Source organism: Somniosus microcephalus, chromosome 9 (genome assembly GCF_052327205.1).
Source record: "Somniosus microcephalus isolate GS21.2 chromosome 9, FLI_Smic_1.0, whole genome shotgun sequence".
NCBI lineage: Eukaryota > Metazoa > Chordata > Chondrichthyes > Squaliformes > Somniosidae > Somniosus > Somniosus microcephalus.
The window spans coordinates 65,210,298-65,237,317 of record NC_140995.1 but is presented as its reverse complement, the minus strand read 5'-3'; the positions used below and the strand labels follow the sequence as shown (position 1 = coordinate 65,237,317).

At 45.2% G+C, this 27,020-nt stretch overlaps 1 protein-coding gene across 3 annotated transcripts in view; it reads right to left on the bottom strand.

The window, feature by feature from the left end:
- Nucleotides 1–620: 620 nt before the first annotated feature.
- Nucleotides 621–27,020, bottom strand: part of gng4 (guanine nucleotide binding protein (G protein), gamma 4) — a 40,840-nt gene continuing 14,440 nt past the window's right edge. The window contains exons 2-4 of one of the 3 annotated variants that reach the window (XM_085996711.1): nucleotides 16,303–16,410; nucleotides 16,015–16,164; nucleotides 621–9,317 (exon numbers count right to left, since the gene is read on the bottom strand). In XM_085996711.1, the coding sequence (XP_085852837.1) occupies nucleotides 9,189–9,317; nucleotides 16,015–16,164; nucleotides 16,303–16,389 (366 nt within the window). In that variant the 5' untranslated portion in view covers nucleotides 16,390–16,410 and the 3' untranslated portion in view covers nucleotides 621–9,188. Of the gene's footprint in view, nucleotides 9,318–16,014; nucleotides 16,165–16,302; nucleotides 16,411–27,020 lie in introns of those variants that run through there. The other 2 variants (XM_085996713.1, XM_085996712.1) reach the window with 2 other exon arrangements.

The following is a 27,020-nucleotide window of genomic DNA, read 5'->3' as shown; positions in this document are numbered from 1 at the left end:
GTTCAGGAACGTTCTGGTCACGCAGTCAAGCACCAAGCGTGAGGACGTCGGGTACGGCTATATAGGAAGCACCAGGGCAGAGAAGGTATTGGCCTAATATGGGAGTTGCCTTGTATGGGGTTGCAGTGGCTGATTTTCTAGGTTAAGATCAGATAATCTAGTTTCTGAGTCTGGAAGTTAGAAGTTGGTCTACTTGTGTCAGGCATGGCTCAGTTGGTAGTACTCTCTCTGAATCAGAAGGTTGTGAGTTCATGTCCCACTCCAGAGACTTTATCACATAATCCAGGCTGACACTCCAGTGCTGTGCTGAGGGAGTGCTGCACTGGCAGAGGTGCCATCTTTCAGACATTAAACTTCTCAGGTGGACATAAAAGATCCTATTTCAAAGGAGATGCTATTCATATTGGCATCTTGCCCAATATTTATCCCTCAACCAACATCACAAAAAACGATTATCTGATCATTATCTCATTGCTGATGGTGGGACTTTGCTGCCGCGTTTCCTACATTACAACAGTGATAACACTTCAAAAGTAATTGATCGTGTGTGAAGCGCTTTGGGAACCTCATGAGGTTGTGAAAGGTTTTTCTTTCATGGGGAGGGAAAAAAAACAAACACATTTGATAATTGAACATCTCTTTAATAGTTTCATGCTTCTTACTAGTCACCAAGCAGAAAATGAATGAAAGTACCAACCAATTTGCATAACTCAATCACGATATAACAAATTAAGGCTTGGACCTGATTTTCTAATCTATTTTCTCTGAAACTTAACAAGCTGAGCCTAAGTACAACGCAGTTATCTTACAACAAAGCAGTGTGTTTCACCTGCACCCAACGTGAGTGCAGCACATTAGGCAAAAGTTAAAAGAGATAACTCTTTTTGTGCATTTCTCCCAGAAAACATGAGAAATGGCAGCATAAAGGATCAGTATATGAACAAAGCTTGACCTTTCCTCTGGAGATGTCCCGCAGAATGTTAGTGCTCACAATAGAGCTCTTGGAATAGATAAAGTCAATACATTGCTCATACAGATTTATGGCACTGTTACAAATCATGGGAATTTTAACCCCCAATGCCAATATTTCCTCAAATTTTCTCCCCCTCCCCCTTTCCTGCAGCAAATCATGTTGGGGTATGTTTTCCCAGGAAATTATGTTGCTCCAAGTTTCTTGTGCAAATGGCCACTCTTCACGTGTGACCCTGGATTCTGCTAACGAACTATTTAACTATGGGGACTGTTAGAGCCAGGCTCAAGTCCTTGCCCCATATCCATATGCATATTGTATCCACTCCCTCCACCACCGGCGCACCGTGTCTGCAGTGTGTCCTATCCAACCTCGCCAAGGCTTCTTCAGCAGCACCTCCCAAACCCACGAGGGTCCACCCTAGAAGGACAAGGGCAACAGGCGCAAGGGAACATCAGCTCCAAGTTTCCCTCCAAGTCACACACCATCCTGACTGGGAAGTATATCACCCATTCCTTCTTCGTCGCTCGTTCAAAATCCTGGAACTCCCTACCAAACAACACCATGGTGGGAGTACCTTTACCACACGGACTACAACTGGTCAGGAAGAAGGCTCACCAGTGTAGATCAGTGAGCACAGGGGTGATGGGTGAAGGGGACTTGGTGCAAGTTAGGATACGGGGTGCAGGGAGTAGATTTACTTAAGATTAAAGGTATTTTGCCCCAAAATCCTGATATAAAGAGTAATTCAAAATGAAGTTAGGCCTTCAGACTGCTGAGTAGGTGTCCTGACTAATTCAACCCCAAACAGCAGCTGGTAAACTGGCTGGTGAGCTGCATCTGACCCTGGGCCTTCCCTGAATGGTTTGGAGATTTTCAATTGGATTCCAGCACCGGGATTGGCAATCTAGGACTGGGAAGGATGTTGAAACTCACTTCAGTCCATGTCTGCTGGCTGAAGATGAAGGATGGACACATGGTCCTAGTGGGTCTTGTCTGGCTGGGAGATCTCTGTGAGGTGGTTTTTACATCAGGTAAACAGACGGTAAACTTCTTCAGCAGCACCTCCCAAACCCACGACTTCCTGTGTCTTGGGAGATAGCACAAAACGGATAACGAATTGACAGCCATTGAAGTCAATGGAAAAGAAAATCGGGCGAAGTGCAAAACGGGCTGCCAATTCACTCTCGCCTATTTGTCACTACCTCCCAAAGCCCCAAGCGGAATTTCTATGCCCGTCAGAGAAGGGGGGTTTCTTCATCACCGAGTAGCAGTAGGGCTGTCACAATCGGCTTTAACACCCCAGCGTTAAGGATGGGGAAATCAGCCGTGCCTTCTCGCTCACGACCACTATCAAACGAGCCCCAAGGTCAGGGTCGTGCTTTGTCGAATATCCTGCACTCATTGACAGGCCAGGAGCAGTGTGCCAGACAGCTGCTGTATCCCTGGGAGGGGGATCAGTGTCAAAAGGAGGGGTGAGAAAACTGGCAAAAGAAAACAAACATGCTTTCCACAGAATAATGTTCCCTTTAAAAAAAAAGTAAATGGAAATGACACATTCAAAATATAGTGAACACAAGACTTGTGCGTTGAAATGCAACTGATTTTGAAATCAAATAAAGGTTAAGAATATTCCACAGTATTGTCACATAATCCTGAATGTTAAAAAGAGAAATGTAAGAAGTCACACAACACCAGGTTATAGTCCAACAGCTTTATTTGAAATCACTTGATTTCAGTGATTTCAAATAAAGCTGTTGGACTATAACCTGGTGTTGTGTGACTTCTTACATTTGTCCACCCCAGTCCAACTCCGGCATCTCCACACCATGGTTAAAAAGAGAGTGAGAGAATGTTAAAAAGGGAAATATGCAGTTTGAGAGTCTCAGTCACTTCTCATTACTGTGTTTCATGTTTTTAAAACGACATGCTCTGGTCAGACCGCATCTTGGGTACCAGGTTCAGTTCTGGCCACTGAGAAACAAGGGACATTCAAAGGCTGGAGGCAGTGTAGAGGAGAGCCAGTAGGCTAATTCCCAGTATCAGGGGTCTGAGATATGAGGAAACACTGGAGAAACTTGAGCCACAGCCTGGAAAGGAGGCGCCTGATTCTATAGAAGGATCCAAGATAGTTAAAGGAATGGAAAGGGTAAATCTTTAAACTGAGGGAGTAGGACAAGGGGACACAGGCTCAAACTAGTAACAGGTAATTTTAGGACTGATATCTGGAAATGCTTCACGCAACAACAACTTGTATTTATATAGCGCCTTTAACGTAAAACGTCCCAAGGCGCTTCACAGGAGTATTATAAAGACAAAATATTTGACACCGAGCCACTTGGTCAAAGAGGTAGGTTTTAAGGAGCGTCTTAAAAGAGGAAAGAGGATAGAGAGGCGGGGCGGTTTAGGCAGGGAATTCCAGAGCTTAGGGCCTAGGCAACAGAAGGCACGGTCACCAATGGTTGAGCGATTATAATCGGGGATGCTCAAGAGGGCAGAATTAGAGGAGCACAGCTATCTTGGGGGGTTGTGGGGCTGGAGGAGATTATAGAGATAGGGAGGGGCGAGGCCATGGAGTGATTTGAAAACAAGGATCAGAATTTTGAAATCGAGGCGTTGCTTAACCGGGAGCTAGTGTAGGTCAGCGAGCACAGGGGTGATGGGTGAAAAGGACTTGGTGCGAGTTAGGACACGGGCAGCCGAGTTTTGGATCACCTCAAGTTTACGTAGGGTAGAATGTGGGAGGCCAGCCAGGAGTGTGTTGGAATAGTCAAGTGTAGAGGTAACAAAGGCATGGATGAGGGTTTCAGCAGCAGATGAGCTGAGGCAAGGGCGGAGTTTGGCGATGTTACGGAGGTGGAAATAGGCGGTCTTAGTTATGCTGCAGATATGTGGTCGGAAGCTCATTTCAGGGTCAAATATAACACCAAGGTTGGGAACAGTGTGGTTCAGCGTCAGACAGATGTTAGGGAGACGGATGGAGTCAGTGGCTAGGGAACGGAGTGTGTGGCGGGGACCGAAATCAATGGCTTCAGTCTTCCCAATATTTAATTGGAGAACATTTCTGGTCGTCCAGAATTGGATGTCGGACAAGCAGTCTGACAATTTAGAGACCGTGGAGGGGTCGAAAGAAGTGGTAGTGAGGTAGAGCTGGGTGTCGTCAGCGTACATGTGGAAACTGACGCTGTGTTTTCGGATGATGTCGCCAAGGGGCAACATGTAGATGAGAAATAGGAGGGGGCCAAGGATAGATCCTTGGGGGACAGCAGAGGTAACGATGCAGGAGCGGGTAGAGAAGCCACTGCAGGTGATTCTCTGGCCACGATTAGATAGATAAGAATGGAACCAGGTGAGTGCAGTCCCACTCAACTGGAAGACAGTGGAGAGGCATTAGGAGGATGGAGTGGTCAACCGTGTCAAAGGCTGTAGACAAGTCAAGGATGAGAGGGATAGTTTACCTCTGTCACAGTCACAAAGGATGTCATTTGTGACTTTAATGAGAGCCGTTTCGGTACTGTGGCAAGGGCGGAAACCTGATTGGAGGGATTCAAACATGGAGTTGCGGGAAAGATGGTCACGGATTTGGGAGGCGACAACACGTTCAAGGACTTGAGAGGAAAGGGAGGTTGGAGATGGGGCGGTAGTTTGCAAGGACGGAGGGGGTCAAGGGTTGTTTTTTTGTGGATGGGTGATGAATGCAGATTTGAGGGAGAGGGGGACAGTACCCGAGGAGAGAGAACCGTTAACAATATCAGCTTACATGGGAGCCAGGAAAGGAAGTTGGGTAGTCAGCAGTTTGATGGGAATAGAGTCGAGGGAGCAGGAAGTGGGTCTCATGGACAAGATGAGCGCGGAGAGGTCACGAGGGGAGATCGGAGAGAAACTGGAGAAAGATGTGAGTTCAGAGCTAGGGCAGGGGGGAACCTTAGAGGAAGTTTGGCCCGGTGGGCTAGGGGAAAGAAGGAAAGTGGCAGAGGCAGCTGAACAGATGGCCTCAATCTTAGAGACAAAGAAGTCCATGAGCTCCTCACACTTGATGTCGGAGGTGAAGGTGGAGGAGACAGGGTAGAGGGGTTTAAGAAGATGGTTAGCAGTGGAGAATCGAAGCCGGGACTTATCTTTGCATTCCAGAATGATTCTGGAATAGTGAGCAATTTTGGCAGACGAGAGCAGGACCCGATAATGCTTTATGTGGTCCAAACAGATCTGGCGGTGAACGCAGTGTGATCGAAACTTGAAATGGACTCCCGGGTGGAGAAAAAACCCTGGAATCAATTAAGAACCAATCTTTTGGAGCAATGGGGGACGAATGGATCAAGATGGGCCGAATGGCCTTCCCTATGTGTAAGTACCTTGTGATGGTGAAGCCTTGATCCAGAGTGGAGGACAATTAGCTGAGGGCAGCACTCCCCATTCAGAAAGGCATAAGGTGAGTAGTTTTACGCAAGTGGTTCCACGTTTAATGAAAAACAGAAGGACAACTGTTTTTTCTCAATAACCAATGACCCACAAACAATTTTCAGAACTTGGACGTTTCAAGGCCGCATTACCAGGGCTTGCCAACTCTGGGTGGACGTATTCCTGGAGGATTCATCACAGGACCTCCCGCCTCCAAACACCCTGTCCATTCAAACAATCTTATTTCCCCCATTTCCAATATTTTTAGAATTAATAAGTTTACAATGAAAACACACAATTCTGTTTTAATATCCTATGCTTTTTTTCTTCTGTGTTTGCTCACAGCAATGTCCAGGAGATTAATCTTTCATTCCTGGAGACTCCAGGACAATCCTGGAAGGTTGGCAACCCTATTGCTGCCATTTCATGTTTTTCATTAAAAGAGAAATTTCACCCCCAAGATGTCTGTTCCCAGGCTGCCTCTCGTTTTAAACACCAACAACATAGAAACATGACGTGGCCAAGAGACACTGATAACTGTACAGATATCTATCTCCTTGTTATAATGGGAGCAGGTGCCAACTCGGCAAACTACATTTCTCTTTTAAGCAGATCTTCAAAAACGTTTAAAAAGAATAGTTGAAAGAAATGGCGTAAAACAAAGCTGAAATATATCAAAGGGAGCGTGAGCCAATTCTGATTGATTTTGTATAATGTGAGACCTGCTGAGCGCTGGACTTCGAGACATGACTAACCAGCGTGCACGATCGCCACATCAAAAGTTAAACATTGAAATTAATTTTTGATAAATTTATATTTGACATTCAGATACACAGTGCGATTGTGATGAAGAACTGAAATGTTTGATGTATTCCTTTTCATTTTAGATGAAAAAGACTTCACAAGATCAGTTTGGTTGAAGGAGGTCCCACAGCCCATTAGATTTTCTGCTTGCAGAATGCTAGCCCATCTATCTCCCCGTTATAGTATCCAGGTGAGTCTTAGACGAGTCCAGCATCTTGACCTCAACCTGTTCCAGCTGTGGATCACCCTCCATGTAAAGAAACTCTTCCCAACATCTTGTCCTAAGCTTGCCTTTCACAACTCTGAATTTAAAATTCTCATCCGTGTTCAAATCCCTCCATGGCCTCGCCCCTCCCTATCACTGTAACCTCCAGCCTTACAACCCTCCGAGAACTCTGCCTTCCTACAGTTCTGGCCTCTTGTCCAGCCCCCAACATTGGCGGCCATGCTTTCTGCTGTCTAGGCCCTAAGTGCTGGAATTCCCTCCTTAAACCTTTCTGTCTACCCACCTCTCTCTAAGACGCTCCTTAAAACCTACTTCTTTAACCAAGCTTTTGATCACCTGTCTTGACAATATCTTCTTACGTGACTCGGTGTCAAGACTCATTCAAGATACAGTTAGGGAATGTGATGGGCCAAGTATTTTCCTCGATGAAGATGGGCCCAATGGTCTCCTTCATCTGTGTTTATTTTAAACACCAAGGGTCAGCCTTGTTGCTTCTCTCTGCAGTGTCTTGAAAGCCTGAACAGCCTCCTCATGTTGTGGTATCCTGACAGCTTCAGCACGTACAGCAGTCGTGCATTTTTCTGTACACCTGTCGTGTGTTTTTCAATTCTGCGCTCCTCACTCACAGGCAGTTGTGAAACACGTTCTATTTGATTTGAGTGTTCACTAGGTGGTAGCTTCTCTCCTGACGAGAACCCCTCCATTTTAAACTGGTCAACAATAATAATTCTCCTGTTATTTGTTATATATCTGAGTGATATAATACTCAGTAACTGTGAAAAACAGAACTTATTCTATCATTGATGAAAACTGTGATAACTGACTCGACTTCAGCATTCCTGAGCTTTCAAGCTTCCCTCACTCATAGAATAATTTCCGTACCTTAAAACACTGGGCAGAAATCATCGGAGATCATCTCTCCGAAATTGCAGTTTTGCTGCACTCTGTTCCCCTGTGACGTCCCAACTGTGACACGGATCCTCTCAATAAAACAATCATATCAACCTCGCCCAACTGCAAACCCGCATCCCATTCAGTGAGGAGCCTTGCTGAGCTCGATCCCTGGTTCAATTTGTAACATCAACAACAATAACTTGTATTTGTATAGCGCCTTTTAACACAGTAAAATATCCCAAGGCGCTTCACAGGAGCGTAAATCAGACAAAATTTTACACCGAGCCACATGAGAAGATATTAGGACAGCTGGTCAACGAGGTAGGTTTTAAAGAGCATCTTAAAGGAGGTAGAGAGAGGCGGAGAGGTTTAGGGAGGGAATTCCAGAGCTTAGGGCCTTGACAACTGAAGGCACGGCCACCGATGGTGGAGCAATTAAAATCAGGGATGCTCAAGAGGCCAGAGTTGGAGGAGTGCAAGTATCTCAGAGGGTTGTAGGACTGGAGGAGAATACAGAAATAGGGAGGGGCAAGGCCATAGAGGGATTTGAAAACAAGGATGAGAATTTTAATATTGAGGCATTACTTAACCAGGAGACAATGTAGTTCAGCGAGCACAGGGTGATGGGTGAACAGGACTTGGTGCACGTTAGGACACGGGCAGTAGAGTTTTGGATGACCTGATGTTACGGAGGTGTAACTAAGCGGTCTTATTGATGGCACAGATATGAGGTCGGAAGCTCATTTCGGGGTCAAATATGACACCAAGGTTGTGAACAATTTGGTTCCTTTAAGTCTGCAAGCTCTTTAAGTATCAGGAAAGACTGCACAGGCTGGAGTTCTTTTCTCTTGGAAAGAGAGGTTACCTGATAAGAGGTCTTTAAAATTATGATGGATTTTGATAGGGTAGACGTAGAGAAGATGTTTCCACTTGTGGGGGAGACCAAAACTAGGGGCCATAAAGACAAGATAGTCACTAATAAATTCACAAGGGAATTTAGGAGCAACTTCTTTACCCAGAGAGTGGTGAGAATGTGGAACTTGCTACCACAGGGAGTAGTTGAAGCGAATAGCAGAGATCCATTTGAGGGGAAGCTAGATAAACACATGAGGGAGAAAGGAATAGACGGAGATGTTGACAGGGTGAGATGAAGATGAGTGGCAGGAGGAGACTCGTGTGGAGCATAAACACCTAAATAGACCTGTTTCTGTGCTGTAAATTCTATGTAAAGTACAACTAAGATTTTGGACATGCATTCGTACACCAACCTTTTTGATATATATATATCGATTATTGTGTTAACTCCAGCAATATTATTAGGTAAGGAAGCATTTTAATACCGTGGTCCGATTAGTCGGGATACATTAGATTTACCTTCCGAGAGCAAAATATGGTTTTCTATAAAAACAAATTATTTTTGTTCCTGAACTGTAGTTTGGTTTCACAGAAAATGTTTCTTAACCTATACTTTGTTTCTTTACATGCACATTCAATACTGTTCAGACTGGATAAATTCAATCTATCTTCACTATGTACAATCATTAAAAATAGAATGGCCGTACTTATCTTCTCTCCAAAGCCACTCCCTCCTGTTGCCACCAGCCGATTGTGCTTTTAACATTTTATATTTAACATACAAAACATGAAACGGTCTAGTTAGAAAAAGTCGTCTATATACCTATATTGTCTTTAAAAAATTAAATTACCATTAAATCCTTTTGTGATTGTGCAACTGACACAAGTTTGTGCCGTCAAAACTATGATCAACATAAAACACTCAGTACAGTTCATTCCCCTAGAATTGGAGCAATAATTACAGCATGCACAAGTGACACTCCCAACGCCTATGGTCTTTCGTTCGAACACGGTGCTTCTCGCCTCACTCCCCACGCGCTGTCAGAGGATGACGCAGAAGAACTTCTTCTCCCTGAAGGGGTTCTCCGAGGCAGGCAGTGGGGCGATGAGTGGGTCATCCCTGAGGTGAGCGTCGCAGTAAGCCATCAGGTCGGCTGATGCCTTTGACACCTAGAACGTGCCAAAGAAAGACCAGCGGTTAGCAATGGATTTACCTGAGTGATGTGTGGGAGGAAGAGACCCCTGGATGAAAAGTTCCCATTACTGTACCTCATATTTATGTAGCTAGAATGAAGTGTAAAGGGTTAAATTATGAGGACAGGTTGCATAAACTTGGCTCGTGTTCCTTTGGGTTTTGAAGTTTGAGGGGTGATCTGATCGAGGTGTTTAAAATATTAAAAGGATTTGATGGGGTAGATATAGAGAAACTTATGCCTCTGGTGGGGGGTGTCCAGAACAAGGGGGCATACCCTTAAAATTAGAGCTAGGCTGTTCAGGGGTGATGTCAGAAAGCACTTTTTCCACACAAAGGGTACTGGAACTCCAGCGAGAAGGATAGTAACAGACTTCAGGAGGACATAGACAGACTAGTGAAATGGGCACTCACATGGCAAATGAAATTTAATGCGGAGAAGTGTGAAGTGATATATTTTGGATGGAAAAATGAGGAGAGGCAATATAAATAACATAGAATAGATTTTAAAGTGGGTGCAGGAACAGAGAGACCTGGAGGTTCACATACAGAAATCTTTGAAGGTGGTAGGGCAAGTGGAGAAGACAGTTAAAAATGCATATGGGATCCTAAGCTTTATAAATAGAGATATAGAGTACAAAAGCAAGGAAGTTATATAAAACACTGGTTAGGGCTCATCTGGAGTATTGTGTCCAATTCTGGGCACCACACTTTAGGAAGGATGTCAGAGCCTTGGAGAGAATGTAGAGGAGATTTACTAGAATTATAGCAGGGATGAGGGACTTCAGTTATGTGGAGAGACTAGAGAAGCTGGGGTTGTTCTCCTTACAGCAGAGAAACTTAAGGGGAGATCTAATAGAGGTGTTCAAAATCATGAATGGTTTTGATAGCATAAATAAGGAGAAACTGTTTCCAGTGGCAGGAGGATCGGTAACCAGAGGACACAGATTTAAGGTAATTGCTAAAAGAACCAGGCGGAGATGAGGAGAATTTTATTTACACAGGGAGTTGTTATGATCTGGTATGCACTGCCTGAAAGGGCGGTGGAAGCAGATTCAATAGTAACTTTCAAAAGAGAATTGGATAAATACTTGAAGGGGGAAATTTGCAGGGCTATGGGGAAAGAGCAGGGGAGTGGTACTAATTGGATAGCTCTTTCAAAGAGCCGGCACAGGCACGATGGGCCAAATGACCTCCTTCTGTGCTGTATGATTCTTTTCCTCACTGATGTGGAAGCTCACTGATCTGCTGGTCTAACAGTCCTATTGGCTCATGTAGAGCCACACACAAGGGCCTAGGATTGAATCAACCTTCTGCAGCTGAGACATTTTCCCCATCGGGGGTGGAGGAAGCTAAGGGCACTCAGACAAACTAGCAGAAAGAGGACGACATCAGTCTCACAAATCAGGGCAGGCACGATCCATTTCTGCGTTAATGTAGGCTCTATCAACCCACAGTTTCATTTTGGGCATGCAAGCAAAAATATACGAGGCAACCTGATCCACACAGACCCGGCGATTATTTCTGTGCCTTTTTAGCAATCGATGCACTGCGTTTCATTTTATTACCCATTTTTCAAAGTCAGGAACACTGTGCTGATCTGCGATATAAATAACGTGCATTTATATAGCGCCTTTAACATAGTAAAATGTCACAGGAGTGTAATCAGATACAAACTGACACCAAGGTAGGTCAAAGAGATAGGTTCTAAGGAGCGTCTTAAAAAGGAGAGAGAGGTGGAGAGGTTTAGGGAGGAAATTCCAGAGTTTAGGGCCTCAGCAGCTGAAGGCACGGCTGCCAAAGATCTCAGAGGGATGGAGGGGGTTTACAGAAATAGGGAAGGGCGAGGCCATGAATGGATTTGAACACGAGGATGAGAAATTTAAAATTTTGAGGCGTTGACAGACCAGGAGCCAATGTATAAAATGCCGCACTGACAGTCCGTGTGAGGTGGAGCAGGTTAGTCTATTGGGCAAAATAAAACCGAAAAGCACAAGGAGTAAAAATACTTAATTGGAGGAAGGCCAATTTCAGTGGGTTGAGAATGGATCGGGCCCGGGTAAATTGGAATCAAAGATTGGCAGGTAAAACTAATCGAACAATGGGCTGCCTTTAAAGAGGAGATGGTTCAGGTACAGTCGAGGTACATTCCCACGAGGGGGAAAGGTAGGGCAACCAAAGTCAGAGCTCCCGGGATGACGAAAGAGATAGAGAATAAGATGAAGCAGAAAAAGGGGGCATATGACAGATGTCAGGTTGAGAATACAAGTGAGAACCAGGCTGAATATTGAAAGTTCAGAGGGAAAGTGAAAAAGGAAATAAGAGGGGCAAAGAGAGAGTATGAGAATAGATTGGCAGCTAACATAAAAGGGAATTCAAAAGTCTTCTATAGTCATATAAATAGTAAACGGGTAGTAAGAAGAGGGGTGGGGCCGATTAGGGACCAAAATGGAGACCTACGCATGCAGGCAATGGGCATGGCTGAGGTACTAAATGAGTACTTTGCATCTGTTTTTACCAAGGAAGAAACTGCCAAAGTCATGGTGAAAGAGGAGGTAGTTGAGATAATGGATGGGATAAAAATTGATAAATAGGAGGTACTAGAAAGGCTGGCTGTACTTAAAGTAGATAAGTCACTAGGACCGGATGAGATGCATCCTAGGATGCTGAGGGAAGTAAAGGTGGAAATTGTGGAGGTACTGGCCATAATATTCCAATCCTCCTTGCATACGGGGGTAGTGCCAGAGGGCTGCAGTGTGTACCATCTACAAGATGCACTGCAGCAATTCGCCAAGGCTTCTTAGGCAGCACCTTCCAAACCCACGACTTCTTCCACCTAGAAGGACAAGGGCAGCAGGCGCATGGGAAAACCACCACCTCCAAGTTCCCCTCCAAGTCACACACCATCCTGACTTAGAAGTATATCGCTGATCCTTCATAGTCGCTGGGTCAATATTCTGAAACTCCCTACCTAACAGCACTGTGGGAGTACCTTCACCACAGGGACTGCAGCGGTTCAAGAAGGCGGTTCACCACCACCTTCTCAAGGGCAATTAGGGATGGGCAGTAGATGCTGGCCTTGCCAGCGACGCCCATATCCCATAAAACAATTGTTTTTTTTTAAAGTCCTCTGGCACTACCTTTCCCCCTCGTGGGAATGTACCTCGACTGTACCTGATATCAAGAAACGGCTGAGCGCACTGGATACAGCAAAGGCTATGGGCCCCGACAACATCACGGCTATCATGCTGAAGACTTGTGCTCCAGAACTGGCCACGTCTCTAGCCAAGCTGTTTCAGTACAGCTACAACACTGGCATCTAATGTGGAAAACTGCCCAGGTATGTCCTGTCCACAAAAAGCATGACAAATCCAATCCGGCCAATTACCGCCCCATCAGTCTACTCTCAATCATCAGCAAAGTGATGGAAGGTGTCATCGACAGTGCTATCAAGCGACACTTACTCACCAATAACCTTCTCACTGATGCCCAGTTTGGGTTCTGCCAAGACCACGCGGCTCCTGACCTCGTTACAGCCTTGGTCCAAACATGGACAAAGGAGCTGAATTCCAGAGGTGAGGTGAGAGTGACTGCCCTTGACATCAAGGCAGCATTTAACCGAGTGTGGCATCGAGGAGCCCTAGCAAATGTTGCACCCTTGTTCAAAAAATGGTGTAAGCATAAACCCAGCAACTACAGTTTAACCTCGGTAGTGGGGAAGCTTTTAGAAACGATAATCTGGGACGAAATAAACGGTCACTTGGACAAGTGTGGATTAATTAAAGAAAGCCAACACGGATTTATTAAAGACAACACGGATTTATTAAAGACAAATCATGTTTAACTAATTTGATCAAGTCTTTTGATGAGGTAACAGAGAGGGTTGATGAGGGCAATGCGGTTGATGTGTTGTACATGGACTTCCAAAAGGCGTTTGATAAAGTGCCACATAATAGGCTTGCCAGCAAAGTTGAAGCCCATGGAATAAAAGGGACAGTGGCAGCATGGATACAAAATTGGCTAAGTGACAGGAAACAGAGAGTAGTGGTGAACAGTTGTTTAATCAGACTGGAGGAAGGTACACAGTGGTGTTCCCAGGGGTCAGTACTGCTTTTCTTGATGTATATCAATGACTTGGACTTGGGTGTACAGGGCACAATTTCAAAATTTGCAGATGACACAAAACTTGGAAGTATAGTGAACAGTGAGGAGGATAGTAATAGACTTCAAGAGGACATTGACAGGCTGGTGAAATGGGCGGACACGTGGCAGATGAAATTTAACGCAGAAAAGTGCGAAGTGATACATTTTGGTAGGAAGAACGAGGAGAGGCAATATAAATTAAAGGGTACAATCCTAAAGTGGGCGCATGAACAGAGAGACCTGGGGGTATATGTGCACAAACCGTTGAAGGTGGCAGGGCAGGTTGAGAAAGCGGTTAAAAAAGCATACGGGATCCTGGGCTTCATAAATAGAGGCACAGAGTACAAAAGCAAGGAAGTTATGATGAACCTTTATGAAACATTGGTTCGGCCTCAACTGGAGTATTGTGTCCAATTAGGAAATTTGTGAAGGCTTTAGAGAGGATGCAGAAAAGATTTACAAGATTGGTTCCAGGGATGAGGGACTTCAGTTACACGGATAGACTGAAGAAGGGGTTGTTCTCCTTAGAGCAAAGAAGGTTGAGAGGAGATTTGATAGAGGTGTTCAAAATCATGAGGCGTCTAGACAGAGTAGATAGAGAGAAACTGTTCCCATTGGCGGAAGGGTCGAGAACCAGAGGACACAGATTTAAAGTGATTGGCAGAAGAACCAAAGGCGACATCAGGAAAAACTTTTTTACGCAGCAAGTGGTTATGATCTGGAATGCACTGTCTGTGAGGGTGGTGGAGGCAGATTCAATCGTGGCTTTCAAAAGGAAATTGGGTAAGTACCTGAAGGAAAAAAATTTGCAGGGCTACGGGGAAAGGGTGGGGCAGTGGAACTAGCTGAAGTGCTCTTGCAGAGAGCTGACATAGACTTGACGGGCTGAATGGTTACAGCACAGAAAGAGGCCATTCTATGATTCTATGATTTTGCCCTGGCAGTTAAAAATAAATAAGGCACGGTAAATGTGATTTCTAGATGTCCTGTCAGAGTCTCTACAGTTAGGAAACGACGGGGAAATGTAGATAAAAAGCCTGCGTGAATTCCAGGGAGCGCCTCTATAATTATGCTGGAAGCTTCAGTGACAGTAGAAAAACCTTCTCGTCGAAACCATCACAGCCGCTCGTTTCCCTGAGAGGATGCAGCTTTCTGTGCTGCATGTTCCAAGCCCCTGTTTACAACCATCCTGTTCCAAGCCCCATTGTCATCTGATAATAACAGTCTGTCAGCTCCTAATGGGAGCAAATCAAATGTAGCCAGAGCCTGGAAGGGGGTGTCACGTGACTAAAAGACCATCACAGGCAGTGTCGATTTCTGGCAGCGTGAAAGCATCTAATTAATTTGTTTACTGCTCTTTTTAGGGAATTTCAAAATTGCAAAGCCAAGAGCTGACTGTAAAATCTCTTTATTTAGCCACAAGAACCAAAGACTGTCTTTCTTTTTCAAAGCCAGGGAGGGTTAATGAGGAAATGTTCTGAAGTGATTTCATTTTTTTGAGATTATTTTCGCTCCCTGCTCAATTGCCTGGTGGGTGTACCATTATATTAAAATGTCTGCATGCAGCCATAGCCTAGTGTAAGATATGATGTTAATGAGTAATATATCATTAAGTGCTGTGTCATTACCATCCAAATGAGACATGGAAAGAACCCTGTGAGTCACTGGCACTCCTCTGCTTTGCATCCAACCCTGTTGTCTTTTTTTAAAATCTCTAGCTGGTGTTAGGGCTGCCAACCCTCCAGGATTGTCCTGGGGTCTCCAGGAATTAAAGATTATTTTCCTGAACCTTGCTGGCCACAAATACCCAGCAAAAAAATTGTTCCCCCCCCCCCCCCCCATTTTCTTTGAACACCATTGTTTAGTAGTTATAAAACTATTGAAGATGGGGGGGGGGAAGTCTTTCTTACTGGGCGGGCGGTTGGAGTCAGGAGGTCATGTGATCAAAACTCCAGGAATACATCCAACCCAAATTGGCAACCCTAGCTGGTGTCAATGTTTTTGCTCAGCTCAGAGAGCTGGGCCAGCTTGTAGCTAGTAATTCAGAACATAAACAACTTACACTTCAATACCACTCATTCTATATAAGGGGACGGGGGCTATCGACCTGTGGGGAGGGTCTTTGGGAGGTTTCTGAAGGTTGGTAGAAGATGACGAGGGAGGGGGTTTCAGTGGGTGGGGGGTAGTGGAGCAATGTGGATGAAGACGGGCTACTGATGGTGGGAAGCGGGGAGCAGGAAACAGGCTGAAGGAACGGAGGGTGTGCGCAAGGACAATCAAATGCACAAAAATGTCAGGCAGGAAAAGACCAACTGGTCCATGCATCCTGTCCCATACAGTTGTGATGCCTTATGCATCTTGTCAAGAGACCACCTGCTCCCTCAGTGCCATGTAGTCTCCTGGGAGAGGCGAAAAAGCAGATCAGAAACCCCAGGGGAGAGAAATCTGGAAAATTCCTCCCCGAACCCTCTAGGCAATCGAGACTAGTCCAGGAGACCACATTGACTGTGACTTGCATCACTTGGTACCTACCTCTGGTATAAAGCGATCTCCGCCCCAGCCAGGAACTGGTTCAGCTCTCTTGAAGGTATCAGCATTTGCATATGGCTGGAGGAGATCGCAGAGGAAGGAGAAGCCATGGTGGGTTTTGAAGGTGAAGAAGGGCATCTTAAAGTTGATTCTCTTAAAGTTGGATGTAAAGACAATCATCCCTCATATCACCATTGTAAAACAATCAACAAAATAAGGACCATCACAAAATGCCTCAGAACTTATCTTTCAAAAGATGCCAACCATGAATCTTCAGAAAGTGCCTCTTACCTTCATTCTGTCCATGCAGGCTTCCATCTTCAGCTGTTCTACTGCTTTTCTGGCCTGAGATATACTGGCTGTGCTGTTGTTCGACATCTTTCCTGTCACTCTGTAAACCTTCAAATGAAATCACATGTCCTGAAGTTTAAGGAATGTAAACTATTGTGATGTCAATCTAAATGGCATTCCTCAGATATTTACACATGAAAGTTAATACTATTATTTACCACACTGTTTTCAAAAAACAACCCACACTGGATCAGAGGTTGGCTGGTGGAGTGGCTCATTACACTGTACTTTCATCCCTGGGGCCCTGTTTTCGATCTGATGGGTTTAAAGTCTCCTTTTCCTGCCAAATTTTATTCATTCTCGGGATGTGGATGTTGCTGACAAGACTTTGCCCAACACTAGTTGCTCTCAGAAGGTGGTGGTGGACCTTCTTCTTGAACCACTAGTGGCTTGTTACAGCAGAGTGGCTTGCTAGACCACTTCAGAGGACAGTTAAGAGTCATCATTGGTGTGGAACTGGAGTCCCGTATAAGCCAGACCAGGTAAGGACGGCAGGCTTCCTTCTCTAAAGGGCATTAATGAACCAGTTGGGTTTATACGACATGGTCACTTTTACTGATACCAGTTTTTTTACATTCAGTTTATATTAGAATCATAGAAACTTATAGCACAGAAGGAGGCCATTCGGCCAGTCATGCCTGTGCTGGCTCTTTGAAAGAGCAGTCGTGCTTAGCCCCACACCCCTGTTTTTTGTCCGTAACCCTGTAAGTTCCTCATCCTCAAGTACCTGTCCAACTCTCTTAAAATTTATGGAATCAGCTTCCACCATCTTTTCAGGTAGAGCGTTCCAGATTCCTACAACTCAGTGAAAAAAATTCTCCTCATCTCCCCGCTAGATCTTTTGCCAATGATTTTGAATCTATGACCTCTGGTTATTGACCCACTCGCCAGAGGGAAGAATTTTTCTCCATCTACTCTATCAAAACCTCTCATCATCTTGAAAACCTCTATTAGGTCACCTCTTAATCTTCTCTGTTCCAAGGAAAACCGTCCTAATTTTTCCAACCTCTCCTCATAACTGAAGTCCCTCACCCTGGTAACATCCTGGTAAACTTCCTCTGTACCCTTTCCAAGGCCTTTACATCTTTCCTGACATGTGGTGGCCAGAATTGTCCACAATATGCCAGCTGAGGCCTACTCAGTGATTTATAAAGTTCTAGAATGATCTAGAGCAGGAGTAGGCCATATGGCCCCTCGAGCTTGCTCCGCCATTCAATAAGATAATGGCTGATCATCGGCCTCAACTCCACTTTCCCACCCGATCTCCATATCCCTCGATTCCCCTAGAGTCCAAAAATCTATCTATCTCAGCCTGGAATATACTCAAAGACTCAGCAATCACAGCCCTCTGGGGCAGAGAATTCAAAAGATTCACAATCCTCTGAATGAAGAAATTCCTCCTCATCTCAGTCTTAAATGGCCTACCCCTTATCCTGAGACTATGCCCCCTAGCTCTAGACACTCCAGCCAGGGGAAACAACCTCTCAGCATCTACCCTGTCAATCCCCTTCAGAATCTTGTCTGTTTCAATGAGATCACCTCTCATTCTTCTAAACTCCAGAGAGTATAGGCCCATTCTACACCATCTCTCATCATAGGACAGCCCTCTCATCCTAGGAATCAATCTCGTGAACCTTCGTTGCACCGCCTCCAAGGCAAGTATATCCTTCCTTAGATAAGGAGACCAAAACTGTGCACAGTACTCCAGGTGTGGTCTCACCAAGGCCCTGTACAATTGTAGCAAGACTTCCTTACTCTTCTACTCCAACCCCTTTGCAATAAAGGCCAACATGCCATTTGCCTTCCTTATTGCTTGCTGTACCTGCATGCTAGCTTTCTGTGCTTCTTGCACGAGGACACTCGAATCTCTGAACACCAAGATTTGAAAGTTTCTCACCATTTAAAAAAATATTCTGTTTTTCTATTCCGACCAGTGAATAACCTCACATTTCCCTACATTATACTCCATCTGCCACCTTGCTGCACGCTGACTTAGTCTATCTATATCCCTTTGCAGACTCTTTGTGTTCTCCTCACAGCCTACTGTCCCACCTAGCTTTGTATCATCAGCAAACTTGGATACATTACACACGGTCCCTTCATCTAAATCATTAATATAGATTGTAAATAGCTGAGGCCCCAACACTGATCCTTGCGGCACCCCACTAGTTACAGCCTGCCAATCTGAAAAAGATCCGTTTATCCCTACTCTCTGTTTTCTGTCTGTTAACTGTTAAGTCTGTGTGTTATAGTGAGAATTACTACACAGACCACAAGAGTAAATTCAACAGGTCTTTACTGGTTGGAGGTCGGACTATACTGAATACAATATTATTACACTGTGCTTACATACCGGTGTGGTCACCACCGGTATTACGTATACAGCAGCCAAAGAAAGTAGTACCTTTCTTAAGGTGGACCAGGCTTAAGTTCTCTTAAGGTGGAACAGGTTACATACACCACAATCCTCCCTTTTTAGCTTAACAGTCATATCCCCAAACAAACATAACATATATAACTTCAGGTATAACAGTTCAAAGGTTCAGTCTCTCAGGAGGCTTTCTGATTCGGCTTGGATAACGCCTTTCAGTGGTCTCTGATTCTTGTTGTTGAGGTGCCTCCTCTAGTTGGTTGCCAATGTATTGGGTGTCATCATCATCAAATACGTTCTCGGCCGAGGTAGATGCTTCAGGTTCATGAACGTCTTCCACAGCTGTCTCTGTCACAACCATGGGTTCGACCCTTGCTCTCGACTCTACCAGTTGATCCGCATGACGCCTTATCACATTATGACCAATATCTACGGTGTACATCAGAGGTCCTTGTCTGGCCCGGATTGTTCCGGACTGCCATTTTTCGTTTCCATAGCCCCTTGCCATCACTGGTTGTCCTACGTCGAAAGTTCGAGTGGTCTTGCTGTTAATATGCCGAAACTGTTTGTTTTCCACTTCCCTCCGCACATTTGGTTTTAACAAGTCCAACTTGGACCGCAGCCTCCTGTTATAAAACATCATAGCAGGACTTTGGTTAGTCACGGCATGATCGGCGTTTCTATATGACATCAGGAACTTATCGACCTTGTGTTGCAGCGGAATCTGATCATCATTCATGGCCTTAATAGCCTTTTTGAATGTCTGGACAAATCTTTCAGCCAACCCGTTTGTCGCCGGATGATATGGGGCAGAGGTATAATGTTTAACTCCATTCTTCTTTAAGAATTGTTGGAATTCTTCCGATACAAACTGTGGTCCGTTGTCCGAACAGATCTGTTCTGGCAATCCGTTCCTTGCGAATATTGTTCTTAACACCGCAATTGTCTTTTCTGAAGTAGTGGTATTCATCTTGATGACTTCTGGCCATTTGGAATGTGCGTCCACCGCGATTAGGAACATGGAGTCCATGAATGGACCAGCAAAGTCAATGTGTACGCGTTGCCATGGGGCTGAAGGCCATTCCCATGGGTGTAGCGGTGCTATCGGAGGTGCATTTTGCACTTTTTGACACCCAGCGCAGCTTTTCGTTAACTCCTCAATCTGTTGGTCAATACCCGGCCACCATACGTAAGCCCTAGCAAGACTTTTCATTTTAACTCCCCCCAGATGACCTTCATGTAGTTCTTTTAAAACTCTTTCCCTTAACTTGGGAGGAATAATCACTCTTGTCCCGTACATCAAAGTACCATGGCAGACGGACAGCTGGTCTCGCCTTGCCGAGAATGCCAGTAACAGAGGATCACCCCGTGTTGGCCATCCTTTCACTGTCACCTCGTAGACTCTGGACAGTGTCGGGTCGTTCCTGGTTTCTCTTTCAATACTTGCGTTGGTGACAGGTAAACACTCGATAATGGTCGAATGAAATAACTCAACAGGGTCAACTTCCGTCGTGTCTTCATCTTCAGGTAGTGGCAGGCGCGACAGGCCATCAGCATTGCCATGCTGTTTCGTACCTTTGAATTCTATCTGATATTGATGTGCCCCTAAGAAAAGAGACCATCTCTGGAGACGCTGTGCTGTCATCACCGAAACACCCTTCTTAGGGTTAAAAATGGACACCAACGGTTGATGGTCCGTCAGAAGTGTGAATTTTTGGCCCTGTAGGTAATGATTAAACTTCTTCACTCCCCATACAAGGCTAAGGGCCTCCCTATCGATCTGCGCATAGTTGCGCTCAGCGGAGGTCAATGATCTGGATGCAAACGCGACTGGCCTTTCCGTGCCATTTGGCAATTTATGTGAGAGTACTGCCCCAATACCATATGGAGAAGCATCACAAGCCAACCAAATAGGCAGTGTCGGGTTGAAGTGAGCCAACACTTCCTCTGAGGTGATCAATTCTTTGCTTTTGCGAAATGCCTTCTTACAGTTTTCGCCCCAGTCCCATGGTACCCCTTTCTGTAAAAGAGCGTTCAACGGATGCAGCACCGTGGATAGATTTGGCAGAAATTTATGGTAATAGTTAATTAATCCTAGAAACGACCTCAACTGAGAGACATTCTCCGGAGCGGGAGCCTTTACAACTGCCGCTATCTTGTCAGGAGACTTATGAAGCCCCTCCCGGTCAATGACATGACCACAGTACGAGATCCGCTTCTGGAAGAACTCACATTTCTGCCGATTTACCCTAAGTCCATACTCTTTCAGTCTGTTGAGCACCAGTTCCAAGTTAGCGAGATGCTGTTCATCACCATCACCTGTGATCAGAATGTCGTCCAGGTAACATTGTGTGCCTGGAATTCCCTGTAATACCTGCTCCATGGCCCTCTGCCAAATTGCTGGAGCCGATGCCACACCAAAAACCAGCCTATTGTACCGGTACAACCCTCGATGTGTGTTGATCGTGAGGTATTGGCGTGACTCTTCTTCAACCTCCATCTGCAAGTACGCCTGCGCCAGGTCTATCTTGGTGAAGTGTTTCCCGCCAGACAGTGAAGCGAAAATATCCTCAATCCGTGGAAGCGGATACTGCACCGTGTGAAGCACTGGATTAACGGTGATCTTGAAATCTCCACAGATGCGAACCTTCCCTGGATCTCCTGGCTTATTGTTCGCAGGACGTTTCATAACGGGAACAATGGGCGTAGCCCACTCACTCCAATCTACTTTAGACAGTACCCCTGAACGTTCTAGTGCTTCCAGCTCCGCTTCAACCGCAGGTCGTATTGCATAGGGTACCGGTGTGGCTTTAAAAAATTTTGGTTGTGCATGTTCATCAATCTTGATGTTTGCCGTAATTCCTCTGAGTGTTCCCAGTCCCGGCTGGAACACCTCTTTAGCCTCATCCAATATTCTGGACAATCGTTTAGGTTTGACAGCTGTTTCCCCGGAATCTACCATTAGTGCTTTCAAGGAGTGCCAGTCCATATTCATTTTCCTAATCCACTCCCGTCCTAGTAGTGGTGGACCTCCTTCAGGTAGCACATATAAGTCCATTACTTGGCTTCCTTCGCCCTTGTGGACCACTTCTACCTCTATTTTTCCGATGGGGTACACTCTTTGCCCCGTGTACGTTTTCAATATAATCTCCGTATCCTGTAAGGGAATATGTTGGAATAACCTTCTGTAATCTTTCTTATTCATGACCGTCAATGCCGATCCAGTGTCCAATTCCATTTTTACTTGGACTCCTGCTATCTGAAGAGTGACCCAAATTGTCTGGAGGTCTGTATCCTTACCAACGTTGTGTATTCTTAAGCTATCCAGTTCATTACTGCTAGTGTCTGAATCTGACTTCTGTTCAGTCAAACTGTTCTTTGTCACCTTGTGTACCTTTGCATATTTTCCTTGCGGTGACTTTTTATTGCTGGTCTTCTTTCCTACCGGCATACTTTAGCTATGTGGCCAAACCTGCCACACGTTCTGCATTCTTGGTTTTTAAACCAACACTGGTTCTGATCGTGCGTTGTCTTTCCACAACGATAACATTTGACAGAACTCAAACCCAATTTGTTTGTACCGAGTTCCGGTGGCCGTAGCTGCATTACTGCCGTGCCTCTCGCTGCGGCCTCGTGTGCTGCTGCCATAGTGACCGCCTTCTCGAGAGACAGCTCATTCTCCTCGAGCAGTTGCCTTTGTGTATCCTGTTTAAATAAACCACACACAAATCTATCTCGAAGTGCCTCTGTCAGTCCCGTTCCAAACTGACAATATTTTGCTAGCTTACGTAATTCCATCAAATATTCAGCATTGCTTTCATTTTGCAGCTGTCTTCTATCGTAAAATTTAAATCGTTCCGCTAGCATCAGCGGTGTGGGGCTAAGATGATTTTTTAGGACAGTAACAATCTGTTCGAACGTCTTATCCGCCGGTTCATCTGGTGATAACAGGTGTTTCAATTGCCCGTATGTCTTCGCACCCATTAAGTTTAGTAATGTTAGTGCTTTATCTGTCTCAGGAATTTTATTTGCCTTACAATAGTTTTGTATGCGTTCTACATACATAGCCCAGTCTTCTATATCACTGTCGAAGGCATTAATGTTCCCATGTTTAGGCATCGTAGCAATTTATCGTATTTTTAATGTTATCTAAGATGGCGGCTTCCCGCTCTTGCCGTCATCCTCCGCCCACAAAATGGCGGTTTTCCCACGCTTGGCGGTCTTCACCCGTCCCCCGGCGCTGTCTCCGCTTCACCGCGGCTCTCGCGCCTTCAGTTTCCCCAGACGCTGCGCCTTTAGCCCGATTGCGGCCCTTATCTCCGGTCGCGATCGATGTCCCGCGCTGCGCCTCTCGCTCGAAAGCGGCCCGGCCCTTATCTCTGGTCGCGATCGACCTCACTGCCCTTATTCCTCCGTCTTCCCAGCCCCGTCTGTACAGCCAACGCGGTTGACTTTCTGTCGCGTCGCTGCCCGGCTTACCCACCACGAGGTAGTAGAAGAAGCTGACAGTCGCTGATGGAGGCTTCGAGGTCAGGATGTCTTCTGCACTCCAGTTGCTCGATGCCTGCCGCTCGACGTGTCTTCCCGTAGGTGATGAGGGTGGAAACCTCTCTTCGACGTCCTGTCTGTGGACGAAGTCGCCGTGGAAATTACTGCAGCAGGGTAAGAATCGGACTCGTCGCCACTGTTAAGTCTGTGTGTTATAGTGAGAATTACTACACAGACCACAAGAGTAAATTCAACAGGTCTTTACTGGTTGGAGGTCGGACTATACTGAATACAATATTATTACACTGTGCTTATATACCGGTGTGGTCACCACCGGTATTACGTATACAGCAGCCAAAGAAAGTAGTACCTTTCTTAAGGTGGACCAGGCTTAAGTTCTCTTAAGGTGGAACAGGTTACATACACCACATTAACCAATCCTCTATCCATGCTACTATATTACCCCCAACCCCATGAGCCCTAATCTTGTGTAATAATCTTTTATATGGCACCTTATCGAATGCCTTTTGGAAATCCAAATATACTACATCCACTGGTTCCCCTTTATCTACTCTGCTAGTTACATCCTCAAAAAACTAATAAATTTGTCAAACATGATTTCCCTTTCATAAAACCATGTTGACTCTGCCTAATCATGTTATGATTTTCTAAGTGACTTGATACCACTTCCTCTATTCATAAACCCAAGTAACCCATATGTTTTTTTAAAACCACCTTATCAACTTGCTGTGCGACCTTTAAGGATTTGTGTATATAGACACCAAGGTCTCTCTGCTCATCTACACTTTTCAAAATTATGTCATTTATAGTATACTGTCTTTCCATATTAGTCCCATATTTTCTAAACTGAATTCAATTTTCAAACTGCCATGGAGAGATTTGAACTCACATTCACTGTGATTATTAGTCCAGGCCTCTTGATTACTTGTCCAATAATACAACAACTACACTATACCATGCCCACTATAATCTAGAACAAAGAGGCATAATCATAAAATTAGAGCAAGGCCATTCAGGAGTGAAATCAGGAAGCAATTTTTCGCACAAAGGGTAATGGAAATCTGGAATTCTCTCCCCCAAAAGACTGGATGCTGGGGGGCAATTGAAACTTTCAAGACTGAAATCGACAGATTTTTGTTGGGTAAGGGTATCAATGGATATGGAGCAAAGGTGGGGAAATGGAGTTGAGGTACAGATCAGCTGTGATCTAATTGAATGGCAGTATACACTCGAGGGGCTGAATAGCCTCCTTCTGTTCCTAAATCCATAGCTCTAGTTTGAATAATGCCGTGGGATCTTTTATATCGACCCGAGGGCAGACAGGGTCTCGATTTAACATCTCATCCGAAAGACGGCACCTCCGACAGTACAGCACTGAAGTATCAGCCTGGATTATGTCAAGTCTATGGAATAGAACTTTAAGCCACGACCTTCTGACTCAGAGGCGAGGGTGATGCCCACTGAGCCACAGCTGACAGTTGGAGGTTAACGCTGAACACAATCCCAAGCCATGTGCTGGTGAGCTGTGAATATTGCGCCTGTAACATTAAATTGTTTTATCACAACATGAAATGTGCCTTTAGCTTATGGTAGCAACCCCCCCTCGGAGTCAGAAGGTGCAGGGTTTGATCCCCGCACCGGACAGTCCCGGCGAGTGGAGACTGGAGCTCCAGCTCGGAATTCTGGGTTGACATCCAGCGGGATACTCATGTCCTTTAGGTATGGTTGACCCCCCATCATATGGGTTGTGGGAGCCCATAAAACCCTCCTGCCATATAGGACTAATCCCCCCATCGGCTGGTATAAAGGTGGTTACAGCAAATGGAAGGAGCGTTCAAATCGCGGCTGTCAGCCTGTTAATTAGACGGTGAATCCTCCCGCTACTTTACACTATTCTCCAAGGGAGAGTGTGAAGATACAAAAACAACAGCAACCACATGAAACACCTTTACTACTCCTTCACATAATGCATTCTAGGAAGGATGGCATCGTTATAATCAGCTTGAATTTTACAGCAGTGCTATTGTACTTTTAATGAGTCAACCTAAAACTTGTAGTCCCAGAATTTCCTTGGCGCCTGCTTCTGTTCCGCCATTTAAATTGGCTGGAAATATGGTGGAAACTCTACTTGCATGCGTAAATGGGGAAATTCCAGCCCGTGATAAATACTCTCAATCTATAGTGATATACACATTAACAAAGGTTTACAATTATCTCTTAAATTTAATACAAAATTGGGATTTGACCTCATGTTCTTCTGGATTATCAGTCCAGTAACATAACCATCACACTACCGTACCCACGAATAGAGGCATAAAGTACAAGAGCAAAGAAGTAATGGTAAATTTGTACATGCCAATGGTTGGGCCACAGTTAGAGTGCTGCATGCAGTTTTTGGACATCCCATTAAACAAAGAACATTAAAGTCATAGCGAGAGTTCAGCGTAGATTCACCAGGTTGGTGCCAGGGATGGAAAACTATAGTTATAAGAAGAAACTTGAGATGCTGGGACTGTTTCCACCAGAGCAGAAAAGATTTAAGAAGAAATTGGACACAGATTTGTTTGGATAAGATGCACAGGGAAAGACTATTTCCTCTGGTTGGGGAGTCAGTGACGAGGGTAGAGCAGGAGAGTGGTTAGGAGAAATGTTTTTACACATGGCTGTTGGAACATGGAATGCTTTACCACAGAGAGTGGTTGAGGCAGAGACGACTGCATCTTTAAAGGGAAAAGTGGGTATAGTAGCATAGTGGTTATGATACTGGACGAGTAATCCAGAGGCCTGGACTAATGATCCAGAGACATGAGTTCAAATTAATTAAATAAATCTGGAATAAAAAGCTAATATCAGTAATGGTGACCATGAAACTACCGGATCGTCGTAAAAACCCATCTGGTTCACTAACACCTTTAGGGAAGGAAATCTGCCGTCCTTACCCGGTCTGGCCTATATGTGACTCCAGACCCACAGCAATGTGGTTGACTGTCCTCTAAAATGGCCCAGCAAGCCAAACAGTCGTACCAAACCGCTACAAAAAAGTATACTAACAATAAAACTGGACGGACCACCCAGCATCGACCTCGGCACCAGCTACGGACACAACAAAGGCACACCCAGCCCAGTCGACCTTGCAAAGTCCTCCTCACTAACATCTGAGGACTTGCGCCAAAATTGGGAGAGCTGTCCCACAGACTAGTCAAGCAACAGCTTGACACAGTCATACCCACAGAATCATGCCTTTCAGCCAATGTCCCAGACTCCTCCATCACCATCCCAGAGCTGGCGGCACAGTGATATGCAGTCGGGAGGGAGTGTCCCTGGGAGTCCTCAACATTGACTCCGGACCCCATGAAGTCTCATGGTATCAGGTCAAGCATGGGCAAGGAAACCTCCAGCTGATTACCACCTACTGCCCCTCCCTCAGCTGATGAATCAGTACTCCTCCATATTGAACATGACTTGGAAGAAGCACTGAGGGTAGCAAGGGCACAGAACGTACTCTGGGTGGGGGACTTCCACTGTATTATCACCAAGAGTGGCTCAGTAGCACCACTACTGGCCGAGTCTTGAAGGACATTGCTGCCAGATTGGACCTGCGGCAGCTGGTAAGAGAACTATCATGAGGAAAAAAACGACTTGACCTCGTCCTCACCAGTCTACCTGTCGCAGAAGTATCTATCCATGACAGTATTGGTAGCAGTGACCGCCGCAAAGTCCTGGTGGAAACTGTAGTGTATGTGCTTTAAGTCAGAACTACTTTTTACAGCTCCTGTAT